General features: G+C 50.9%; 1 protein-coding gene across 4 annotated transcripts in view; it reads right to left on the bottom strand.

The window, feature by feature from the left end:
* Positions 1–25,208, bottom strand: part of LOC110510506 (constitutive coactivator of PPAR-gamma-like protein 1 homolog) — a 121,850-nt gene that overhangs the window by 35,136 nt on the left and 61,506 nt on the right. For 2 of the 4 annotated variants that reach the window (XR_005052692.1, XM_036984350.1), the window contains exons 11-16: positions 23,555–23,804; positions 23,227–23,341; positions 19,944–20,153; positions 18,752–18,929; positions 7,819–7,975; positions 5,070–5,187 (exon numbers count right to left, since the gene is read on the bottom strand). Coding sequence is in view for 3 of the 4 variants with exons in the window: in XM_036984350.1 (XP_036840245.1) it covers positions 5,070–5,187; positions 7,819–7,975; positions 18,752–18,929; positions 19,944–20,153; positions 23,227–23,341; positions 23,555–23,804 (1,028 nt within the window). In the remaining variant the exon portion in view is untranslated. The remainder of the gene's footprint in view (positions 1–5,069; positions 5,188–7,818; positions 7,976–18,751; positions 18,930–19,943; positions 20,154–23,226; positions 23,342–23,554; positions 23,805–25,208) is intronic. The other 2 variants (XM_036984351.1, XM_036984352.1) reach the window with 2 other exon arrangements.

Raw genomic sequence — 25,208 nt, 5'->3', positions numbered from 1 at the left:
TCGAGTCCATAGATACAGAACAAAAAGACTGAACGACTGGGTTTCCATAGATACAGAACAACAAGACTGAACGACTGGGTCACGTCTATAGATACTGAACAACTGGGTCGAGTCCATAGATACAGAACAAAAAGACTGAACGACTGGGTTTCCATAGATACAGAACAACAAGACTGAACGACTGGGTCTCGTCCATAGATACAGAACAACAAGACAGAACGACTGGGTCGAGTCCATAGATACAGAACAAAAAGACTGAACGACTGGGTCTCGTCCATAGATACAGAACAAAAAGACAGAACGACTGGGTCGAGTCCATAGATACAGAACAAAAAGACTGAACGACTGGGTCTCGTCCATAGATACAGAACAACAAGACAGAACGACTGGGTCTCGTCCATAGACACAGAACAAAAAGACTGAACGACTGGGTCTCGTCCATAGATACAGAACAAAAAGACTGAACGACTGGGTCTCGTCCATAGACACAGAACAAAAAGACTGAACGACTGGGTCGAGTCCATAGATACAGAACAAAAAGACTGAACGACTGGGTCGAGTCCATAGATACAGAACAAAAAGACTGAACGACTGGGTCGGGTCCATAGATACAGAACAACAAGACTGAACGACTGGGTCGCGTCCATAGATACAGAACAACAAGACTGAACGACTGGGTCGCGTCCATAGATACAGAACAACAAGACTGAACGACTGGGTCGGGTCCATAGACACAGAACAACAAGACTGAACGACTGGGTGGAGTCCATAGACACAGAACAAAAAGACTGAACGACTGGGTCGGGTCCATAGATACAGAACAACAAGACTGAACGACTGGGTCGCGTCCATAGATACAGAACAACAAGACTGAACGACTGGGTCGAGTCCATAGATACAGAACAAAAAGACTGAACGACTGGGTCGGGTCCATAGATACAGAACAACAAGACTGAACGACTGGGTGGAGTCCATAGACACAGAACAAAAAGACTGAACGACTGGGTCGGGTCCATAGATACAGAACAACAAGACTGAACGACTGGGTCAGGTCCATAGATACAGAACAAAAAGACTGAACGACTGGGTCGAGTCCATAGACACAGAACAGCAAGACAGAACGACTGGGTCGAGTCCATAGATACAGAACAACAAGACTGAACGACTGGGTCGAGTCCATAGATACAGAACAACAAGACTGGGTAGAGTCCATAGATACAGAACAAAAAGACTGAACGACTGGGTGGAGTCCATAGATACAAAACAGCAAGACTGAACGACTGGGTTTCCATAGATACAGAACAAAAAGACTGAACGACTGGGTGGAGTCCATAGATACAGAACAAAAAGACTGAACGACTGGGTTTCCATAGATACAGAACAACAAGACTGAACGACTGGGTCGAGTCCATAGACACAGAACAAAAAGACTGAACGACTGGGTGGAGTCCATAGATACAGAACAAAAAGACTGAACGACTGGGTTTCCATAGATACAGAACAACAAGACTGAACGACTGGGTCGAGTCCATAGACACAGAACAACAAGACTGAACGACTGGGTCGAGTCCATAGATACAGAACAACAAGACTGAACGACTGGGTCGAGTCCATAGATACAGAACTAAAAGACTGAACGACTGGGTCTCGTCCATAGATACAGAACAACAAGACTGAACGACTGGGTCGAGTCCATAGATACAGAACTAAAAGACTGAACGACTGGGTCTCGTCCATAGATACAGAACAACAAGACTGAACGACTGGGTCGAGTCCATAGATACAGAACAACAAGACTGAACGACTGGGTCGAGTCCATAGATACTGAACAAAAAGACTGAACGACTGGGTCGAGTCCATAGATACAGAACAACAAGACTGAACGACTGGGTCGAGTCCATAGATACAGAACTAAAAGACTGAACGACTGGGTCTCGACCATAGATACAGAACAAAAAGACTGAACGACTGGGTCGAGTCCATAGATACAGAACAACAAGACTGAACGACTGGGTCGCGTCCATAGATACAGAACAACAAGACTGAACGACTGGGTCGAGTCCATAGATACAGAACAAAAAGACTGAACAACTGGGTCGAGTCCATAGATACAGAACAACAAGACTGAACGACTGGGTCGAGTCCCATAGATACTGAACAAAAAGACTGAACGACTGGGTTTCCATAGATACAGAACAAAAAGACTGAACGACTGGGTGGAGTCCATAGACACAGAACAAAAAGACTGAACGACTGGGTTTCCATAGATACAGAACAACAAGACTGAACGACTGGGTCGAGTCCATAGATGCAGAACAAAAAGACTGAACGACTGGGTGGAGTCCATAGATACAGAACAAAAAGACTGAACAACTGGGTTTCCATAGATACAGAACAACAAGACTGAACGACTGGGTCGAGTCCATAGATACAGAACAACAAGACTGAACGACTGGGTCGAGTCCATAGACACAGAACAGCAAGACAGAACGACTGGGTCGAGTCCATAGATACAGAACAAGACTGAATGACTGGGTCGAGTCCATAGACACAGAACAGCAAGACAGAACGACTGGGTCGAGTCCATAGATACAGAACAGCAAGACAGAACGACTGGGTCGAGTCCATAGATACAGAACAACAAGACTGAACGACTGGGTCGAGTCCATAGATACAGAACAAAAAGACTGAACGACTGGGTTTCCATAGATACAGAACAAAAAGACTGAACGACTGGGTCACGTCCATAGATACAGAACAACAAGACTGAACGACTGGGTCGAGTCCATAGATACAGAACTAAAAGACTGAACGACTGGGTCTCGTCCATAGATACAGAACAACAAGACTGAACGACTGGGTCGAGTCCATAGATACAGAACAACAAGACTGAACGACTGGGTCGAGTCCATAGATACTGAACAAAAAGACTGAACGACTGGGTCGAGTCCATAGATACAGAACAACAAGACTGAACGACTGGGTCGAGTCCATAGATACAGAACAAAAAGACTGAACGACTGGGTTTCCATAGATACAGAACAACAAGACTGAACGACTGGGTTTCCATAGATACAGAACAACAAGACTGAACGACTGGGTCGAGTCCATAGATACAGAACAAAAAGACTGAACAACTGGGTCGAGTCCATAGATACAGAACAAAAAGACTGAACGACTGGGTTTCCATAGATACAGAACAACAAGACTGAACGACTGGGTCACGTCTATAGATACTGAACAACTGGGTCGAGTCCATAGATACAGAACAAAAAGACTGAACGACTGGGTTTCCATAGATACAGAACAACAAGACTGAACGACTGGGTCGAGTCCATAGATACAGAACAAAAAGACTGAACGACTGGGTCGGGTCCATAGATACAGAACAAAAAGACTGAACGACTGGGTTTCCATAGATACAGAACAACAAGACTGAACGACTGGGTCGAGTCCATAGATACAGAACAAAAAGACTGAACAACTGGGTCGAGTCCATAGATACAGAACAAAAAGACTGAACGACTGGGTCGGGTCCATAGATACAGAACAACAAGACAATGACTGCGTCGCGTCTCTGGCAACCGAACCGATAGAACAAACGACCAGCCGGCTCGGGTAGCAACCCTAGCTTTGTTCCGGGACTATGTCTTGTGGAAGGAGGAAATAGTATGAGTAACTTCATCAAAATAACGTTTTGAATTAAAATACGTCAGTCATTATTAGAATATGTTGGTATCCCGTGGTATAATAGTGACAGCGCCCTTGAAGACAGTGTTTGGAGGATGCATCGGCACGTTCGACTTCGTTTCGGGCTTAACAACACACCCGTGCCATTATATCGTCCAAACACAGTCTTCCAGGGCATTATCACTTCATCAAAGCATAACATGTCTTATTCCTGTTGAGTATAGCTTATATAATGTACCATTTGATGTGTAGCACTAGAGAATCCCAGACAAGTTATGTTATTGTGTCATTTCTCTGTAAATGTCTGCTTAGTTCTGTATTGTGTACACTCAGTGGACAGTTTATTAGGTAGACCCATCTAGGACCGGACCCCCCTTTGCCTCTGGACCAGGCAATGTTTTTCCACTCCTCAATTTTCAAGTGTTGGTGGAGCTGCTTCTTCTAGCTGATAGGAGTGGAACCCGGTGTGGTTGAGGAGTGGAACCCGGTGTGGTTGAGGAGTGGAACCCGGTGTGGTTGAGGAGTGGAACCCGGTGTGGTTGAGGAGTGGAACCCGGTGTGGTTGAGGAGTGGAACCCGGTGTGGTTGAGGAGTGGGACCCGGTGTGGTTGAGGAGTGGAACCCAGTGTGGTTGAGGAGTGGAACCCGGTGTGGTTGAGGAGTGGAACCCAGTGTGGTTGAGGAGTGGAACCCAGTGTGGTTGAGGAGTGGGACCCGGTGTGGTTGTCTGCTGCAACAGCCCTTCCGTGACAAGGACTGATGAGATGTGCCACTGTTCAGTCATTTGCCAGTTTGTGGCCCGCCTGTTAGCTTGCACGATTCTTGTCATTCTTCCTCGACCTCTCTCATAAATGATCTGTCTCACTGCTGTCTCACCTGGTATGTTCCCTGTCCCCCTGCTATGCCCCCTGTCCCACCTGGTAGGTTCCCTGTCCCACCTGGTAGGTCCCCTGTCTCACCTGCTATGTCCCCTGTCCAACCTGCTATGTCCCCTGTCCAACCTGCTATGTCCCCTGTCCAACCTGCTATGTCACCTGTCCAACCTGCTATGTCACCTGTCTCACCTGCTATGTCACCTGTCTCACCTGCTATGTCCCCTGTCCAACCTGCTATGTCCCCTGTCCAACCTGCTATGTCCCCTGTCCAACCTGCTATGTCCCCTGTCCAACCTGCTATGTCACCTGTCTCACCTGCTATGTCACCTGTCTCACCTGCTATGTCACCTGCCTCACCTGCTATGTCACCTGTCTCACCTGCTATGTCCCCTGTCTCACCTGCTATGTCCCCTGTCCCACTTGCTATGTCCCCTGTCCCACCTGCTATGTCCCCTGTCCCACCTGCTATGTCCCCTGTCCCACCTGGTATGTCCCCTGTCTCACCTGGTATGTCCCGTGTCCCACCTGGTATGTTCCCTGGCTCTTGAAGCCTCTGAGGGGGAATTTGGCTCCTCGACCGAAGGTCCTGATGACAGGAGTGGAGATCACACCCCGCAGACGTCTGGGGAGCACACAAACAGTTGAGAAAAATGTGACACCTTTACAGTAAAAGACAGCATTTATCCAACGATTTAGCCATGGACAGCCCCTTACCCTGCCCCCACAGACAGAACAGGATTTGTATTTATTATGGATCCCCATTAGTTCCTGTCAAGGCAGCAGCTACTCTTCCTGGGGTTTATTATGGATCCCCATTAGTTCCTGTCAAGACAGCACCTACTCTTCCTGGGGTTTATTATGGATCCCCACTAGTTCCTGGGGTTTATTATGGATCCCCATTAGCTCCTGGGGTTTATTATGGATCCCCATTAGTTCCTGCCAAGGCAGCAGCTACTCTTCCTGGGGTTTAATATGGATCCCCATTAGTTCCTGTCAAGGCAGCAGCTACTCTTCCTGGGGTTTATTATGGATCCCCATTAGTTCCTGCCAAGGCAGCAGCTACTCTTCCTGGGGTTTATTATGGATCCCCACTAGTTCCTGGGGTTTATTATGGATCCCCATTAGCTCCTGGGGTTTATTATGGATGCCCACTAGGTCCTGCCAAGGCAGCAACTACTCTTCCTGGGGTTTATCATGGATCTTGGAGTCCGAACACATTAAGACCTTTATATAAGATGTGAAACAAAAAATAAAACACCACATAATGTACAAGACCTCCATACAACAATATTACAATGTAGTGTGTCTGTTCCACTGATTTTAAATGCAGGGAAACTCAAATCAGTTCTACCTCATTTCTACCAGCATGTTAAATCTGCAACAAGAGGGAAAAAAAAAAAAAAACCTCTCGACCAGCTTTACTCCACACACAGAAACGCTTACAAAGCTCTCCCTCGCCTTCCATTTGGCAAATCTGACCATAACAAAAATACGTTTTGCTTCCCTCCAGGCCTGAGGGAGACACTTTCTAGTCGGCATAAATTGAAGACATGGCAATATCGTCAAAGGCAAAGGGTGGCTAATTTGAGGAACCTCAAATATAAAATACATTTTGATTTGTTTAACACTTTTTGTTGGTTACTACATGATTCCATATGTGGGTTACTTCATCGTTTTGATGTCTTCACTATTATTCTACAATGTAGAAAATAGTAAAAATAAAGAAAAACCCTTGAATGAGTAGGTGTGTCCAAACTTTTGGCTGGAAGTGTGTACTTGGATATGTAGTGTCAGCGATTGTTGCTGTCATGCCTAAGTTTGCTAATCTTGCCAATTAAAAAATATATTAAAGTAGTTGGCAATATCAGTGGGATTTTGTGATGAATGAGCCATCTGATTCAATGAATGAGGGAGCTGAGTTTGCCTTTTTGCCCAAAATTTCATTTGAGGTGCTCTAAAGCTTTTTAATATCATTCTTTATGTAATTGATCTTTGTTTCATAGTGTAGTTTATTCTTCTTTTTAATTCAGTTTAGTCACATGATTTCTCAACTTGCAGTACGTTTGCCAATCGGTTGTGCAGCCAGACCTTTTCGTCGTTCCTTTGGCCTCATCCCTCTCAACCATACAATGTTTAAATTCCTCATCAGTCCACATGGATTTAACTGGTTTTACAGTCATTTTCTTAATGGGTTCTTGTTTATTACTAACTGGAATAAGACATTTCATTAATGTGTCCAGTGCAGCGTCTGGTTGCTCCTCATTACACACCACGGACCAGCAGCGTCTGGTTGCTCCTCATTACACACCACAGACCAGCAGCGTCTGGTTGCTCCTCATTACACACCACGGACCAGCAGCGTCTGGTTGCTCCTCATTACACACCACGGACCAGCAGCGTCTGGTTGCTCCTCATTACACACCACAGACCAGCAGCGTCTGGTTGCTCCTCATTACACACCACAGACCAGCAGCGTCTGGTTGCTCCTCATTACACACCACAGACCAGCAGCGTCTGGTTGCTCCTCATTACACACCACAGACCAGCAGCATCTGGTTGCTCCTCATTACACACCACAGACCAGCAGCGTCTGGTTGCTCCTCATTACACACCACAGACCAGCAGCGTCTGGTTGCTCCTCATTACACACCACAGACCAGCAGCGTCTGGTTGCTCCTCATTACACATCACAGACCAGCAGCGTCTGGTTGCTCCTCATTACACACCACAGACCAGCAGCGTCTGGTTGCTCCTCATTACACACCACAGACCAGCAGCGTCTGGTTGCTCCTCATTACACACCACAGACCAGCAGCGTCTGGTTGCTCCTCATTACACACCACAGACCAGCAGCGTCTGGTTGCTCCTCATTACACACACCAGACCAGCAGCATCTGGTTGCTCCTCATTACACACCACAGACCAGCAGCGTCTGGTTGCTCCTCATTACACACCACAGACCAGCAGCGTCTGGTTGCTCCTCATTACACACCACAGACCAGCAGCGTCTGGTTGCTCCTCATTACACACCACAGACCAGCAGCGTCTGGTTGCTCCTCATTACACACACCAGACCAGCAGCATCTGGTTGCTCCTCATTACACACCACAGACCAGTAGCGTCTGGTTGCTCCTCATTACACACCACAGACCAGCAGCGTCTGGTTGCTCCTCATTACACACCAAAGACCAGCAAATATTCTTTACATCATCAACATATGAATCACTACAAAACCTATTGTACGACCTCTTACCCTCTGTTTGGTCCCCCGACAGAAACCACCTGGATGGGGAAGCCTCCTCTGCCTCGGCCCCGTCTGATGCCAGCCCACTGGCCCACCACCGTGCCTGCTATCTCCAGCTTCCCGCCCTGGGTGGACATGCTTGGCAGACCTGCAGACCACGAACCAACAGTAGGGACACACACACACACGGAGGTTGTGAAATAAAACTTCTAAGAAAGTTAAGAGCAACCTAAACCGAGTATAATACTGATCCGTCTTCATGGAGAAGAAAACCTGTACTTATACTGAACACAAATATAAACATGCAACAATATCAAAGATTTTACTGAGTTACAGTTCATATAAGGAAATCAGTGAATTTATATACAGTGCCTTGCGAAAGTATTCGGCCCCCTTGAACTTTGCGACCTTTTGCCACATTTCAGGCTTCAAACATAAAGATATAAAACTGTGTTTTTTTGTGAAGATTCAACAACAGGTGGGACACAATCATGAAGTGGAACGACATTTATTGGATATTTCAAACTTTTTTAACAAATCAAAAACTGAAAAATTGGGCGTGCAAAATTAAGTTAATACTTAAGTTAATACTTTGTAGCGCCACCTTTTGCTGCGATTACAGCTGTAAGTCGCTTGGGGTATGTCTTGGGGTATGACTTTATATGACTTTATATGTTGCGTTCATACTTTTTTCAGTATAATTCATGAATAGTATTTATATAGTATCTACTACATCAAAACAAACACTGGCCAGGACGACCATGACACTGGTGAGGACGACCATAACACTAAACACTGGTCAGGACGACCATAACACTGGCCAGGACGACCATAACACTGGCCAGGACGACCATAACACTGGTCAGGACGACCATAACACTGGTCAGGACGACCATAACACTGGTCAGGACGACCATAACACTGGTCAGGACGACCATAACACTGGTCAGGACGACCATAACACTGGTCAGGACGACCATAACACTGGTCAGGACGACCATAACACTGGCCAGGACGACCATAACACTGGCCAGGACGACCATAACACTGGTCAGGACGACCATAACACTGGCCAGGACGACCATAACACTAAACACTGGCCAGGTCGACCATTACACTGGTCAGGACGACCATAACACTGGCCAGGTCGACCATAACACTGGCCAGGACGACCATAACACTGGCCAGGACGACCATAACACTGGTCAGGACGACCATAACACTGGTCAGGACGACCATAACACTGGCCAGGATGACCATAACACTGGTCAGGACGACCATAACACTGGCCAGGACGACCATAACACTGGTCAGGACGACCAGAACACTGGCCAGGACGACCATAACACTGGCCAGGTCGACCATAACACTGGCCAGGACGACCATAACACTGGCCAGGACGACCATAACACTGGTCAGGACGACCATAACACTGGCCAGGACGACCATAACACTGGTCAGGACGACCAGAACACTGGCCAGGACGACCATAACACTGGTCAGGACGACCATAACACTGGTCAGGACGACCATAACACTGGCCAGGACGACCATAACACTGGCCAGGACGACCAGAACACTAAACACTGGCCAGGACGACCATAACACTGGTCAGGACGACCATAACACTGGCCAGGACGACCATAACACTGGTCAGGACGACCATAACACTAAACACTGGCCAGGACGACCATAACACTGGCCAGGACGACCATAACACTGGTCAGGACGACCATAACACTGGTCAGGACGACCAGAACACTGGCCAGGACGACCATAACACTGGTCAGGACGACCATAACACTGGCCAGGACGACCATAACACTGGCCAGGACGACCATAACACTGGCCAGGACGACCATAACACTGGTCAGGACGACCATAACACTGGTCAGGACGACCAGAACACTGGCCAGGACGACCATAACACTGGTCAGGACGACCATAACACTGGCCAGGACGACCATAACACTGGTCAGGACGACCATAACACTGGTCAGGACGACCATAACACTGGTCAGGACGACCATAACACTGGCCAGGACGACCATAACACTGGTCAGGACGACCAGAACACTGGTCAGGACGACCAGAACACTGGTCAGGACGACCATAACACTGGTCAGGACGACCATAACACTGGCCAGGACGACCATAACACTGGTCAGGACGACCATAACACTGGTCAGGACGACCATAACACTGGCCAGGACGACCATAACACTGGTCAGGACGACCAGAACACTGGTCAGGACGACCAGAACACTGGTCAGGACGACCATAACACTGGTCAGGACGACCATAACACTGGCCAGGACGACCATAACACTGGTCAGGACGACCATAACACTGGTCAGGACGACCATAACACTGGCCAGGACGACCATAACACTGGTCAGGACGACCAGAACACTAAACACTGGCCAGAACGACCATTACACTGGTCAGGATGACCATAACACTGGTCAGGATGACCATAACACTAAACACTGGTCAGGATGACCATAACACTGGTCAGGATGACCATAACACTGGTCAGGATGACCATAACACTAAACACTGGCAAGGACGACCATAACACTGGTCAGGACGACCATAACACTGGTCAGGACGACCATAACACTGGCCAGGACGACCATAACACTGGTCAGGACGACCATAACACTGGTCAGGACGACCATAACACTAGTCAGGACGACCATAACACTAAACACTGGTCAGGACGACCATAACACTGGTCAGGACGACCAGAACACTGGTCAGGACGACCATAACACTGGCCAGGACGACCATAACACTGGTCAGGACGACCATAACACTGGTCAGGACGACCATAACACTGGCCAGGACGACCATAACACTGGTCAGGACGACCATAACACTGGTCAGGACGACCATAACACTGGTCAGGACGACCATAACACTGGTCAGGACGACCATAACACTGGTCAGGACGACCATAACACTAAACACTGGTCAGGACGACCATAACACTGGTCAGGACGACCATAACACTAAACACAGGCCAGGACGACCATAACACTGGTCAGGACGACCAGAACACTGGCCAGGACGACCATAACACTAAACACTGGTCAGGACGACCATAACACTAAACACTGGTCAGGACGACCATAACACTGGTCAGGACGACCATAACACTAAACACTGGCCAGGACGACCATAACACTGGTCAGGACGACCATAACACTAAACACTGGTCAGGACGACCAGAACACTGGCCAGGACGACCATAACACTGGCCAGGACGACCATAACACTGGCCAGGACGACCATAACACTGGCCAGGACGACCATAACACTGGCCAGGACGACCATAACACTGGCCAGGACGACCATAACACTGGCCAGGACGACCATAACACTGGCCAGGACGACCATAACACTGGCCAGGACGACCATAACACTGGTCAGGACGACCATAACACTAAACACTGGCCAGGACGAATATTACACTGGCCAGGACGACCATAACACTGGTCAGGACGACCAGAACACTGGTCAGGACGACCAGAACACTGGCCAGGACGACCAGAACACTGGTCAGGACGACCAGAACACTGGTCAGGACGACCATAACACTGGTCAGGACGACCAGAACACTGGCCAGGACGACCAGAACACTGGCCAGGACGACCATAACACTGGTCAGGACGACCAGAACACTGGCCAGGACGACCATAACACTGGCCAGGACGACCATAACACTGGCCAGGACGACCATAACACTGGTCAGGACGACCATAACACTAAACACTGGCCAGGACGACCATAACACTGGTCAGGACGACCAGAACACTGGTCAGGACGACCATAACACTGGCCAGGACGACCATAACACTAAACACTGGTCAGGACGACCATAACACTAAACACTGGTCAGGACGACCATAACACTAAACACTGGCCAGGACGACCAGAACACTGGTCAGGACGACCATAACACTGGTCAGGACGACCATAACACTGGCCAGGACGACCATAACACTGGTCAGGACGACCATAACACTGGCCAGGACGACCATAACACTGGCCAGGACGACCATAACACTGGCCAGGACGACCATAACACTAAACACTGGTCAGGACGACCATAACACTGGCCAGGACGACCATAACACTGGCCAGGACGACCATAACACTGGCCAGGACGACCATAACACTGGCCAGGATGACCATAACACTGGCCAGGACGACCATAACACTGGTCAGGACGACCAAAACACTGGTCAGGACGACCATAACACTGGTCAGGACGACCATAACACTGGCCAGGACGACCATAACACTGGCCAGGACGACCATAACACTGGTCAGGACGACCATAACACTGGTCAGGACGACCATAACACTGGCCAGGACGACCATTACACTGGTCAGGACGACCATAACACTGGTCAGGACGACCATAACACTGGCCAGGACGACCATTACACTGGTCAGGACGACCATAACACTGGTCAGGACGACCATAACACTGGTCAGGACGACCATAACACTGGCCAGGACGACCATAACACTGGCCAGGACGACCATAACACTGGTCAGGACGACCATAACACTAAACACTGGCCAGGACGACCATAACACTGGCCAGGACGACCATAACACTGGTCAGGACGACCAGAACACTGGCCAGGACGACCATAACACTAAACACTGGCCAGGACGACCATAACACTGGTCAGGACGACCAGAACACTGGTCAGGACGACCATAACACTGGTCAGGACGACCATAACACTGGTCAGGACGACCATAACACTGGCCAGGACGACCATAACACTGGTCAGGACGACCATAACACTGGTCAGGACGACCAGAACACTAAACACTGGCCAGGACGACCATTACACTGGTCAGGACGACCATAACACTGGTCAGGACGACCATAATACTGGTCAGGACGACCATAACACTGGCCAGGACGACCATAACACTGGCCAGGACGACCATAACACTGGTCAGGACGACCATAACACTGGTCAGGACGACCATAACACTGGCCAGGACGACCATAACACTGGTCAGGACGACCATAACACTGGTCAGGACGACCATAATACTGGTCAGGACGACCATAACACTGGCCAGGACGACCATAACACTAAACACTGGCCAGGACGACCATTACACTGGTCAGGACGACCATAACACTGGTCAGGATGACCATAACACTGGTCAGGACGACCATAACACTGGCCAGGACGACCAGAACACTGGCCAGGACGACCAGAACACTGGCCAGGACGACCAGAACACTGGCCAGGACGACCATAACACTGGCCAGGTCGACCATTACACTGGTCAGGACGACCATAACACTGGTCAGGACGACCAGAACACTGGCCAGGACGACCATAACACTGGTCAGGACGACCATAACACTGGCCAGGACGACCATAACACTGGCCAGGACGACCATAACACTGGCCAGGACGACCATAACACTGGCCAGGACGACCATAACACTGGCCAGGACGACCATAACACTGGTCAGGACGACCATAACACTGGTCAGGACGATCATTACACTGGCCAGGACGACCATAACACTGGTCAGGACGACCATTACACTGGCCAGGACGACCATAACACTGGTCAGGACGACCAGAACACTGGCCAGGACGACCATAACACTGGTCAGGACGACCATAACACTGGTCAGGACGACCAGAACACTGGTCAGGACGACCAGAACACTGGTCAGGACGACCATAACACTAAACACTGGTCAGGACGACCATAACACTAAACACTGGTCAGGACGACCAGAACACTGGTCAGGACGACCATAACACTGGCCAGGACGACCAGAACACTAAACACTGGCCAGGACGACCATAACACTGGTCAGGACGACTATAACACTAAACACTGGCCAGGACGACCATAACACTGGTCAGGTCGACCATAACAAATCAAATCAAATCAAAATCAAATCAAATTTTATTTGTCACATACACATGGTTAGCAGATGTTAATGCGAGTGTAGCGAAATGCTTGTGCTTCTAGTTCCGACAATGCAGTAATAACAAGTAATCTAACTAACAATTCCAAAACTACTGTCTTGTACACAGTGTAAGGGGATAAAGAATATGTACATAAGGATATATGAATGAGTGATGGTACAGAGCAGCATAGGCAAGATACAGTAGATGGTATCGGGTACGGTATGTACAAATGAGATGAGTATGTAAACAAAGTGGCATAGTATAGTATAAAGTGGCTAGTGATACATGTATTACATAAGGATACCGTCGATGATATAGAGTACAGTATATACGTATGCATATGAGATGAATAATGTAGGGTAAGTAACATTTATATAAGGTAGCATTGTTTAAAGTGGCTAGTGATATATTTACATCATTTCCCATCAATTCCCATTATTAAAGTGGCTGGAGTTGAGTCAGTGTCAGTGTGTTGGCAGCAGCCACTCAGTGTTAGTGGTGGCTGTTTAACAGTCTGATGGCCTTGAGATAGAAGCTGTTTTTCAGTCTCTCGGTCCCAGCTTTGATGCACCTGTACTGACCTCGCCTTCTGGATGATAGCGGGGTGAACAGGCAGTGGCTCGGGTGGTTGATGTCCTTGATGATCTTTATGGCCTTCCTGTGACATCGGGTGGTGTAGGTGTCCTGGAGGGCAGGTAGTTTGCCCCCGGTGATGCGTTGTGCACACCTCACTACCCTCTGGAGAGCCTTACGGTTGAGGGCGGTGCAGTTGCCATACCAGGCGGTGATACAGCCCGCCAGGATGCTCTCGATTGTGCATCTGTAGAAGTTTGTGAGTGCTTTTGGTGACAAGCCAAATTCTTCAGCCTCCTGAGGTTGAAGAGGCGCTGCTGCGCCTTCTTCACGATGCTGTCTGTGTGAGTGGACCAATTCAGTTTGTCTGTGATGTGTATGCCGAGGAACTTAAAACTTGCTACCCTCTCCACTACTGTTCCATCGATGTGGATAGGGGGGTGTTCCCTCTGCTGTTTCCTGAAGTCCACAATCATCTCCTTAGTTTTGTTGACGTTGAGTGTGAGGTTGTTTTCCTGACACCACACTCCGAGGGCCCTCACCTCCTCCCTGTAGGCCGTCTCATCGTTGTTGGTAATCAAGCCTACCACTGTTGTGTCGTCCGCAAACTTGATGATTGAGTTGGAGGCGTGCGTGGCCACGCAGTCGTGGGTGAACAGGGAGTACAGGAGAGGGCTCAGAACGCAACCTTGTGGGGCCCCAGTGTTGAGGATCAGCGGGGAGGAGATGTTGTTGCCTACCCTCACCACCTGGGGGCGGCCCGTCAGGAAGTCCAGTACCCAGTTGCACAGGGCGGGGTCGAGACCCAGGTTCTCGAGCTTGATGACGAGCTTGGAGGGTACTATGGTGTTGAATGCCGAGCTGTAGTCGATGAACAGCATTCTCACATAGGTATTCCTCTTGTCCAGATGGGTTAGGGCAGTGTGCAGTGTCAGGACGACCATAACCATAACACTGGTCAGGACGACCATTACACTGGTCAGGATGACCATAACACTGGCCAGGACGACCATAACACTGGTCAGGACGACCATAACACTGGCCAGGACGACCAAAACACTGGTCAGGACGACCATAACACTGGCCAGGATGACCATAACACTGGTCAGGACAACCAGAACACTGGTCAGGACGACCAGGACGACCATAACACTAAACACTGGCCAGGACGACCATAACACTGGTCAGGTCGACCATAACACTGGCCAGGACGACCATAACACTGGTCAGGACGACCATAACACTGGCCAGGATGACCATAACACTGGTCAGGACGACCAGAACACTGGTCAGGACGACCAGAACACTGGTCAGGACGACCATAACACTGGCCAGGATGACCATAACACTGGTCAGGATGACCAGAACACTGGTCAGGTCGACCAGAACACTGGTCAGGTCGACCATAACACTGGTCAGGTCGACCATAACAATGGCCAGGACGACCATAACACTGGTCAGGACGACCATAACACTGGCCAGGTCGACCATAACACTGGCCAGGACGACCAGAACACTGGCCAGGACGACCACAACACTGGGCAGGACGACCATAACACTGGCCAGGACGACCACAACACTGGCCAGGACGACCACAACACTGGCCAGGACGACCATAACACTGGCCAGGACGACCACAACACTGGCCAGGACGACCATAACACTAAACACTGGCCAGGACGACCAGAACACTGGTCAGGACGACCATAACACTAAACACTGGCCAGGTCGACCATAACACTAAACACTGGTCAGGGCGACCATAACACTGGTCAGGACGACCACAACACTGGCCAGGACGACCACAACACTGGCCAGGACGACCACAACACTGGCCAGGACGACCATAACACTGGCCAGGACGACCACAACACTGGCCAGGACGACCATAACACTAAACACTGGCCAGGACGACCAGAACACTGGTCAGGACGACCATAACACTAAACACTGGCCAGGTCGACCATAACACTAAACACTGGTCAGGGCGACCATAACACTGGCCAGGACGACCATAACACTGGTCAGGACGACCATAACACTAAACACTGGCCAGGACGACCATTACACTGGTCAGGACGACCATAACACTAAACACTGGCCAGGACGACCATAACACTAAACACTGGTCAGGATGACCATAACACTAAACACTGGTCAGGACGACCATAACACTGGCCAGGACGACCATAACACTGGCCAGGACGACCATAACACTGGTCAGGACGACCATTACACTGGTCAGGACGACCATAACACTGGTCAGGACGACCATTACACTGGTCAGGACGACCATAACACTGGTCAGGACGACCAGAACACTGGCCAGGACGACCAGAACACTGGTCAGGACGACCAGAAAACTAAACACTGGTCAGGACGACCATTACACTGGCCAGGACGACCATAACACTGGTCAGGACGACCATAACACTGGCCAGGATGACCATAACACTGGTCAGGACGACCATAACACTGGCCAGGACGACCAGAACACTGGTCAGGACGACCATAACACTGGCCAGGACGACCAGAACACTGGTCAGGACGACCATAACACTGGCCAGGACGACCAGAACACTGGTCAGGACGACCATAACACTGGTCAGGACGACCATAACACTGGCCAGGACGACCATAACACTGGCCAGGACGACCATAACACTAAACACTGGCCAGGTCGACCATAACACTGGCCAGGACGACCACAACACTGGCCAGGACGACCACAACACTGGCCAGGACGACCACAACACTGGCCAGGACGACCATAACACTGGTCAGGACGACCATAACACTGGCCAGGATGACCATAACACTGGCCAGGATGACCATAACACTGGCCAGGACGACCATAACACTGGCCAGGACGACCATAACACTGGTCAGGACGACCATAACACTGGCCAGGATGACCAGAACACTGGTCAGGACGACCATAACACTGGCCAGGACGACCATAACACTGGCCAGGATGACCATAACACTGGTCAGGACGACCATAACACTAAACACTGGTCAGGACGACCATAACACTGGTCAGGACGACCATAACACTGGTCAGGACGACCATAACACTGGCCAGGACGACCACAACACTGGCCAGGACGACCACAACACTGGCCAGGACGACCATAACACTGGTCAGGACGACCATAACACTGGCCAGGATGACCATAACACTGGCCAGGATGACCATAACACTGGCCAGGACGACCATAACACTGGCCAGGACGACCATAACACTAAACACTGGCCAGGTCGACCATAACACTGGCCAGGACGACCACAACACTGGCCAGGACGACCATAACACTGGTCAGGACGACCATAACACTGGTCAGGACGACCATAACACTGGCCAGGACGACCAGAACACTGGCCAGGACGACCATAACACTGGTCAGGACGACCATAACACTGGCCAGGATGACCATAACACTGGCCAGGACGACCATAACACTGGCCAGGACGACCATAACACTAAACACTGGCCAGGTCGACCATAACACTGGCCAGGACGACCACAACACTGGCCAGGACGACCATAACACTGGTCAGGACGACCATAACACTGGCCAGGATGACCACAACACTGGCCAGGACGACCATAACACTGGCCAGGACGACCAGAACACTGGCCAGGATGACCATAACACTGGCCAGGTCGACCATAACACTGGCCAGGTCGACCATAACACTGGCCAGGTCGACCATAACACTGGCCAGGTCGGTAATAAAACTGGCCAGTCCGACCATAACACTGGCCAGGATGACCACAACGCTCTCCCCACGGTAGAGAGCCCTACATACTGGTCTCAGTCGTGGCCAAAAGTTTTGAGGAACAGTTTGGTGACGAACAATGCCTTTTCCAGCATGATGGAGCACCTTGCCATAAGGCAAAAGTGATATCTAAGTGGCTCGGGAACAAAACATCGATATTTGGGGTCCATGGCCAGGAAACTCCCCAGACCTTAATCCCATTGAGAACTTGTGGTCAATCCTCAAGAGGCGGGTGGACAAACTAAAACCCTCAAATTCTGACAAACTCCAAGCATTGATTATGCAAGAATGGGCTGCCATCAGTCAGGATGTGGCCCAGAAGTTAATTGACAGCGTGCCAGGGCGGATTGCAGAGGTCTTGAAAAAGAATGGTCAACACTGCAAGTATTGACTCTTTGCATTAACTTCATGTAATTGTCAATAAAAGCCTTTGACACTTATAAAATGCTTGTAATTATACTTCAGTATTCCATAGCAACATCTGACAAAAATATCTAAAGACACTGAAGCAGCAGACTCTGTGGAAATTAATATTTGTGTCATTCTCAAAACTTTTGGCCACGACTGTACACTACAATCTGTGAAAGTAGTATCAATGATTGGTCTCTTACGAGGCATGCCCATGCTCCTGCTCCTGCCCTGCAGTGGCATCATGTGGGGTGGAGGGTAGAAGGCCCCCCCTGGGGGGTAGAAAGGCATGGCGTGGGGGTGGGGGGGAGGAGGTGGCGAGAAGTTAAGCCCCTCCAGGATGCTCTGACGCATTTTCTTCACCTTGTTCACCTGATCCACCTGGGGACAGACAGAGGACACAGAGAGAGAGAGGGGGGACACAGAGAGAGAGGGGGGACACAGAGAGAGAGAGGGGGGACACACAGAGAGAGAGAGGGGGGACACACAGAGAGAGAGGGGGGGGCACAGAGAGAGAGAGGGGGGGCACAGAGAGAGAGAGGGGGGACACAGAGAGAGAGGGGGGGGGACACAGAGAGAGAGGGGGGGGGACACAGAGAGAGAGGGGGGGGGACACAGAGAGAGAGAGAGGGGGGACACAGAGAGAGAGAGGGGGGACACAGAGAGAGAGAGGGGGGACACAGAGAGAGAGAGGGGGGACACAGAGAGAGAGAGGGGGGACACAGAGAGAGAGAGGGGGGACACAGAGAGAGAGAGGGGGGACACAGAGAGAGAGGGGGGACACAGAGAGAGAGAGGGGGGACACAGAGAGAGAGAGGGGGGACACAGAGAGAGAGAGGGGGGACACAGAGAGAGAGAGGGGGGACACAGAGAGAGAGAGGGGGGACACAGAGAGAGAGGGGGGGGACACAGAGAGAGAGAGGGGGGACACAGAGAGAGAGAGGGGGGACACAGAGAGAGAGAGGGGGGACACACAGAGAGAGAGGGGGGACACACAGAGAGAGAGGTGGATGATTGAAGTTAATGGTTTATCAAAGCTCTCCTCAGGGCCTGAACTACCACACCTGACTCCAGTAGTTAAGGGCTTGAGAATAAGTTGACAAGGTGAATCAGGTGTGCTCGTTTAGGAATAACTGCTGGTGTCCCCGAAGACGGGTTTGAGAAAGATTTTCTATGCAACTGCAACACTACACAACAATATGATAAGTACTGGAAATTATGAGTTTACTGACTGGTCTAGGTTAAAGATGCTAGACTAGAATAGTACTGGTCTAGGTTAAAGATGCTAGACTAGAATAGTACTGGTCTAGGTTAAAGATGCTAGACTAGAATAGTACTGGTCTAGGTTAAAGATGCTAGACTAGAATAGTACTAGGTTTGTCTCTGTGTAGATACCTGACCATCACAGAGGTCGATGAGCGGGGCCTTTTCCCGAATGGCCCGGATCAGTTTGCTCTGCAGCAGCTTGCCGTCAAAGTACATCCATGGGCAGCAGTGCTCCCAGGGGATTGGCTGGCCACACACGTCGTTGGCCAATAAGGCCATGTCCACGCCGCTCATGAACAGAGCAGCCAGCTGCACGCCGCGGGGGTCCAGATTATCAATCTACAGGGAGAGACAAGTTAGAGAACAACTCACAGTGACAGGAATAGTGTTTCCCAAAGTCGACCGCTTTTCCAGAAATCCTGATAGTCAGATTCCTGTTATCAGGAGGGAATAAGCAGGAAACTGAGGAGAAACCCTGGGAATAAGGGCAAGTTACGGGAACTACTCCTGGGATACACTCCTGGTGGGGGGGGGGGGGGGGGGGATCAGATACACTCCTGGTGATGGGGGGGGGGGGGGGGTCTCAGATACACTCCTGGGGGGGGGGGATCTCAGATAGACTCCTGGGGGGGGGGGGGATCTCAGATAGACTCCTGGTGATGGGGGGGGGGGGGATCTCAGATAGACTCCTGGGGGGGGGGGATCTCAGATAGACTCCTGGGGGGGGGGGGGGGATCTCAGATAGACTCCTGGGGGGGGGGGGGGGGGGGATCTCAGATAGACTCCTGGTGATGGGGGGATCTCAGATAGACTCCTGGGGGGGGGGATCTCAGATAGACTCCTGGGGGGGGGGGATCTCAGATAGACTCCTGGTGATGGGGGGGGGGGGGATCTCAGATAGACTCCTGGTGATGGGGGGGGGGGATCTCAGATAGACTCCTGGTGATGGGGGGGGGGGATCTCAGATAGACTCCTGGTGATGGGGGGGGGGGATCTCAGATAGACTCCTGGGGGGGGGGGGGATCTCAGATAGACTCCTGGGGGGGGGGGGGGGGGGGGGGGGGGGGAGACTACAGTAGTAACCCCCCCACTACAGTAGTAACCCCCACTACAGTAGTAACCCCCCCACTACAGTAGTAACCCCCCCCACTACAGTAGTAACCCCCCCCACTACAGTACTAACCCCCCCCACTACAGTAGTAACCCCCCCCACTACAGTAGTAACCCCTCCCCACTACAGTAGTAACACCCCCACTACAGTAGTAACACCCCCCACTACAGTAGTAACACCCCCCACTACAGTAGTAACACCCCCCACTACAGTAGTAACCCCCCCACTACAGTAGTAACCCCCCCCACTACAGTAGTAACCCCCCCACTACAGTAGTAACACCTCCCACTACAGTAGTAACCCCCCCACTACAGTAGTAACCCCCATTAACAGCATTCCACAGAGCAAAGCAGTGCAAGCAGAGGTCACAGCCCATTCCCCCAGTCTGCCGACACTCAGCCCATTCCCCCAGTCTGCCGACACTCAGCCCATTCCCCCAGTCTGCCGACACTCAGCCCATTCCCCCAGTCTGCCGACACTCAGCCCATTCCCCCAGTCTGCCGACACTCAGCCCATTCCCCCAGTCTGCCGACACTCAGCCCATTCCCCCAGTCTGCCGACACTCAGCCCATTCCCCCAGTCTGCCGACACTCAGCCCATTCCCCCAGTCTGCCGACACTCAGCCCATTCCCCCAGTCTGCCGACACTCAGCCCATTCCCCCAGTCTGCCGACACTCAGCCCATTCCCCCAGTCTGCCGACACTCAGCCCATTCCCCCAGTCTGCCGACAATCAGCCCATTCCGCCGACACTCAGCCCATTCCCCCAGTCTGCCGACACTCAGCCCATTCCCCCAGTCTGCCGACACTCAGCCCATTCACCCAGTCTGCCGACACTCAGCCCATTCACCCAGTCTGCCGACACTCAGCCCATTCACCCAGTCTGCCGACACTCAGCCCATTCACCCAGTCTGCCGACACTCAGCCCATTCACCCAGTCTGCCGACACTCAGCCTATTCCCCCAGTCTGCCGACACTCAGCCCATTCACCCAGTCTGCCGACACTCAGCCCATTCACCCAGTCTGCCGACACTCAGCCCATTCCCCCAGTCTGCCGACACTCAGCCCATTCCCCCAGTCTGCCGACACTCAGCCCATTCACCCAGTCTGCCGACACTCAGCCCATTCACCCAGTCTGCCGACACTCAGCCCATTCCCCCAGTCTGCCGACACTCAGCCCATTCCCCCAGTCTGCCGACACTCAGCCCATTCCCCCAGTCTGCCGACACTCAGCCCATTCACCCAGTCTGCCGACACTCAGGACAGTAGCTGACAATCTACCAGCCAACCACACAGAGCCAACCAACCAGTCACCCAGCCAACCACACAGAGCCAACCAACCAGTCACCCAGCCAACCACACAGAGCCAACCAACCAGTCACCCAGCCAACCACACAGAGCCAACCAACCAGTCACCCAGCCAACCACACAGAGCCAACCAACCAGTCACCCAGCCAACCACACCGAGTTAGCCAGCCAAACAGCCACCCACACCCAGCCAGCCAACCACACCGAGCCAGCCAACCAGTCACCCAGCCAACCACACTGAGCCAGCCAGCCAACCAGTCACCCAGCCAGCCACACCGAGCCAGCCAGCCAACCACACCGAAACAGCCAGCCAGCCACGTAGCCAGCCAGCCACGTAGCCAGCCATCCAAGTAGCCAGCCATCCACGTAGCCAGCCATCCACGTAGCCAGCCAGCCAGCCACGTAGCCAGCCAGCCACGTAGCCAGCCAGCCACGTAGCCAGCCAGCCAGGCATTCACACAGACTACCATAACAGCAGATCAGAAGCAGCTGGTTCATGTTTAGAGTAGTTAAGCACATTACTGTTGAGACAATATGAGCAGTGTCCTGTAGAACCACCTAGAGTCTCGTCAGTCCACCTATCCTCTCTGAGAAACATGTTGAAATGGACCAACTCAGAACAGCCCAGCGGAGCGTTGGGAGGATCTGATAGGTTACCCAACTGATGGGGACTGTTTCCTGGACCCAGAGTACACATACTACTGGACTACAGAAGAGAACCTCTACAGCTGTTCAGTCCAGGATAGGGTTGGAAACGCACATACCTTTCACAAAATTACCAGGTTTTCCAGAAATGCCCTTTGGAAAATTCCCTGAATCAGGTTAGAAATCCAGACTCTTCCAACTAGGAATTCTGGAAAACCTGGGAAGTTATCAATGGTTTCGAAAGCCTAGTCCAGGAGAATTGTTAAGGTGGGTGTGTGAAAGCAGCGTGTAATACCACTGTCTGCCACTGGGTGGTTTCAGGACACTCCTCAGACTCGCTACAAAATCACCTTGAGTTCCTGCAGCTGTTCAGGCTCATACAGTTTAGGAGAAAGTGCTTGGGCTAGGAACGCGTCCAGTTCCTTACCACGCAAAACTCGTACTCCTGGCCATTGTAACATAAACCTAGAACAGAAACACAAGGCAAATTTACAACATGACAACATACACTGTATGTCATACAGGAACTGACCTTAGTAATGATCGGATTTTAGTAACACTGTCTGATCAGGTCTTCCATTATCTCTCAACACAGAACAATACAGTAGACAGTCAGCAGAAAACTACAGATCATTTGTCTGCCTCTCAGTGTGTGTGTGTATGTGTGTGTTCCCTCACCTCAACACGCAGCAGAGAACCAGAAGATGAGTGGGGACACAGGCTGGGTTGAGCATGGCTGGGGCATCTGACCTCATACAGGCCAGGAAGGCCCTCATCCTGCCGTTCTTATCCTCCACAGCCTTGCCCAGCCACAGCTTCTTCAGGTTTGGACAGGTCCACTCTCTGAAGGGCAGAGCCTCCACCAGCTCTGGGGTGTGGGGGGACTTCCCTTTGTAGGCCGCCCACTCCTTCACTGCCACAGGGGGGTCTGGAACACATTAATAACATTAACCCTGACCTCTGACCCTAACACACCCACTGCTTCACTGCCACAGGGGGGTCTGGAACACATTAGTAACATTAACCCTGATCTCTGACATCTGACCCTAACACACCCACTCCTTCACTGCCACAGGGGGGTCTGGAACACATTAGTAACATTAACCCTGACCTCTGACCCTAAAACACCCACTCATTCACTGCCACAGGGGGGTCTGGAACACATTAATAACATTAATCCTGACCTCTGACCCTATCACACCTTCACTGCTTCAATACCACAGGGGGGTCTGGAACACATTAGTAACATTAACCCTGACCTCTGACCCTAACACACCCACTCCTTCAATACCACAGGGGGGTCTGGAACACATTAGTAACATTAACCCTGACCTCTGACCCTAACACACCCACTCCTTCAATACCACAGGGGGGTCTGGAACACATTAGTAACATTAACCCTGACCTCTGACCCTAACACACCCACTCATTCACTGCCACAGGGGGGTCTGGAACACATTAGTAACATTAACCCTGACCTCTGACCCTAACACACCCACTCCTTCACTGCCACAGGGGAGTCTGGAACACATTAATAACATTAACCCTGACCTCTGACCCTAACACACCCACTCATTCACTGCCACAGGGGAGTCTGGAACACATTAATAACATTAACCCTGACCTCTGACCCTAACACACCCACTCCTTCAATACCACAGGGGGGCCTGGAACACATTAGTAACATTAACCCTGACCTCTGACCCTAACACACCCACTCCTTCAATACCACAGGGGGGTCTGGAACACATTAATAACATTAACCCTGACCTCTGACCCTAACACACCCACTCCTTCACTGCCATAGGGGGGTCTGGAACACATTAGAAACATTAACCCTGACCTCTGACCCTAACACACCCACTCCTTCAATACCACAGAGGGGTCTGGAACACATTAGTAACATTAACCCTGACCTCTGACCCTAACACACCCACTCCTTCAATACCACAGGGGGGTCTGGAACACATTAGAAACATTAACCCTGACCTCTGACCCTAACACACCCACTCCTTCAATACCACAGGGGGGTCTGGAACACATTAGTAACATTAACCCTGACCTCTGACCCTAACACACCCACTCCTTCAATACCACAGGGGGGCCTGGAACACATTAGTAACATTAACCCTGACCTCTGACCCTAACACACCCACTCCTTCAATACCACAGGGGGGTCTGGAACACATTAGTAACATTAACCCTGACCCTAACACACCCACTCCTTCAATACCAAGATGCATCCAAGATGGCGTAGCAGTAAGTCGTCCTGTCGTGTCCCTTGTATATATCGTTTCTTTTTCGTTTTTTTTTTACATATTTTTCTAAGCAT

The sequence above is a fragment of the Oncorhynchus mykiss genome, chromosome 7, assembly GCF_013265735.2.
Source record: "Oncorhynchus mykiss isolate Arlee chromosome 7, USDA_OmykA_1.1, whole genome shotgun sequence".
NCBI lineage: Eukaryota > Metazoa > Chordata > Actinopteri > Salmoniformes > Salmonidae > Oncorhynchus > Oncorhynchus mykiss.
This window is presented reverse-complemented; position numbering and strand designations above follow the sequence as displayed.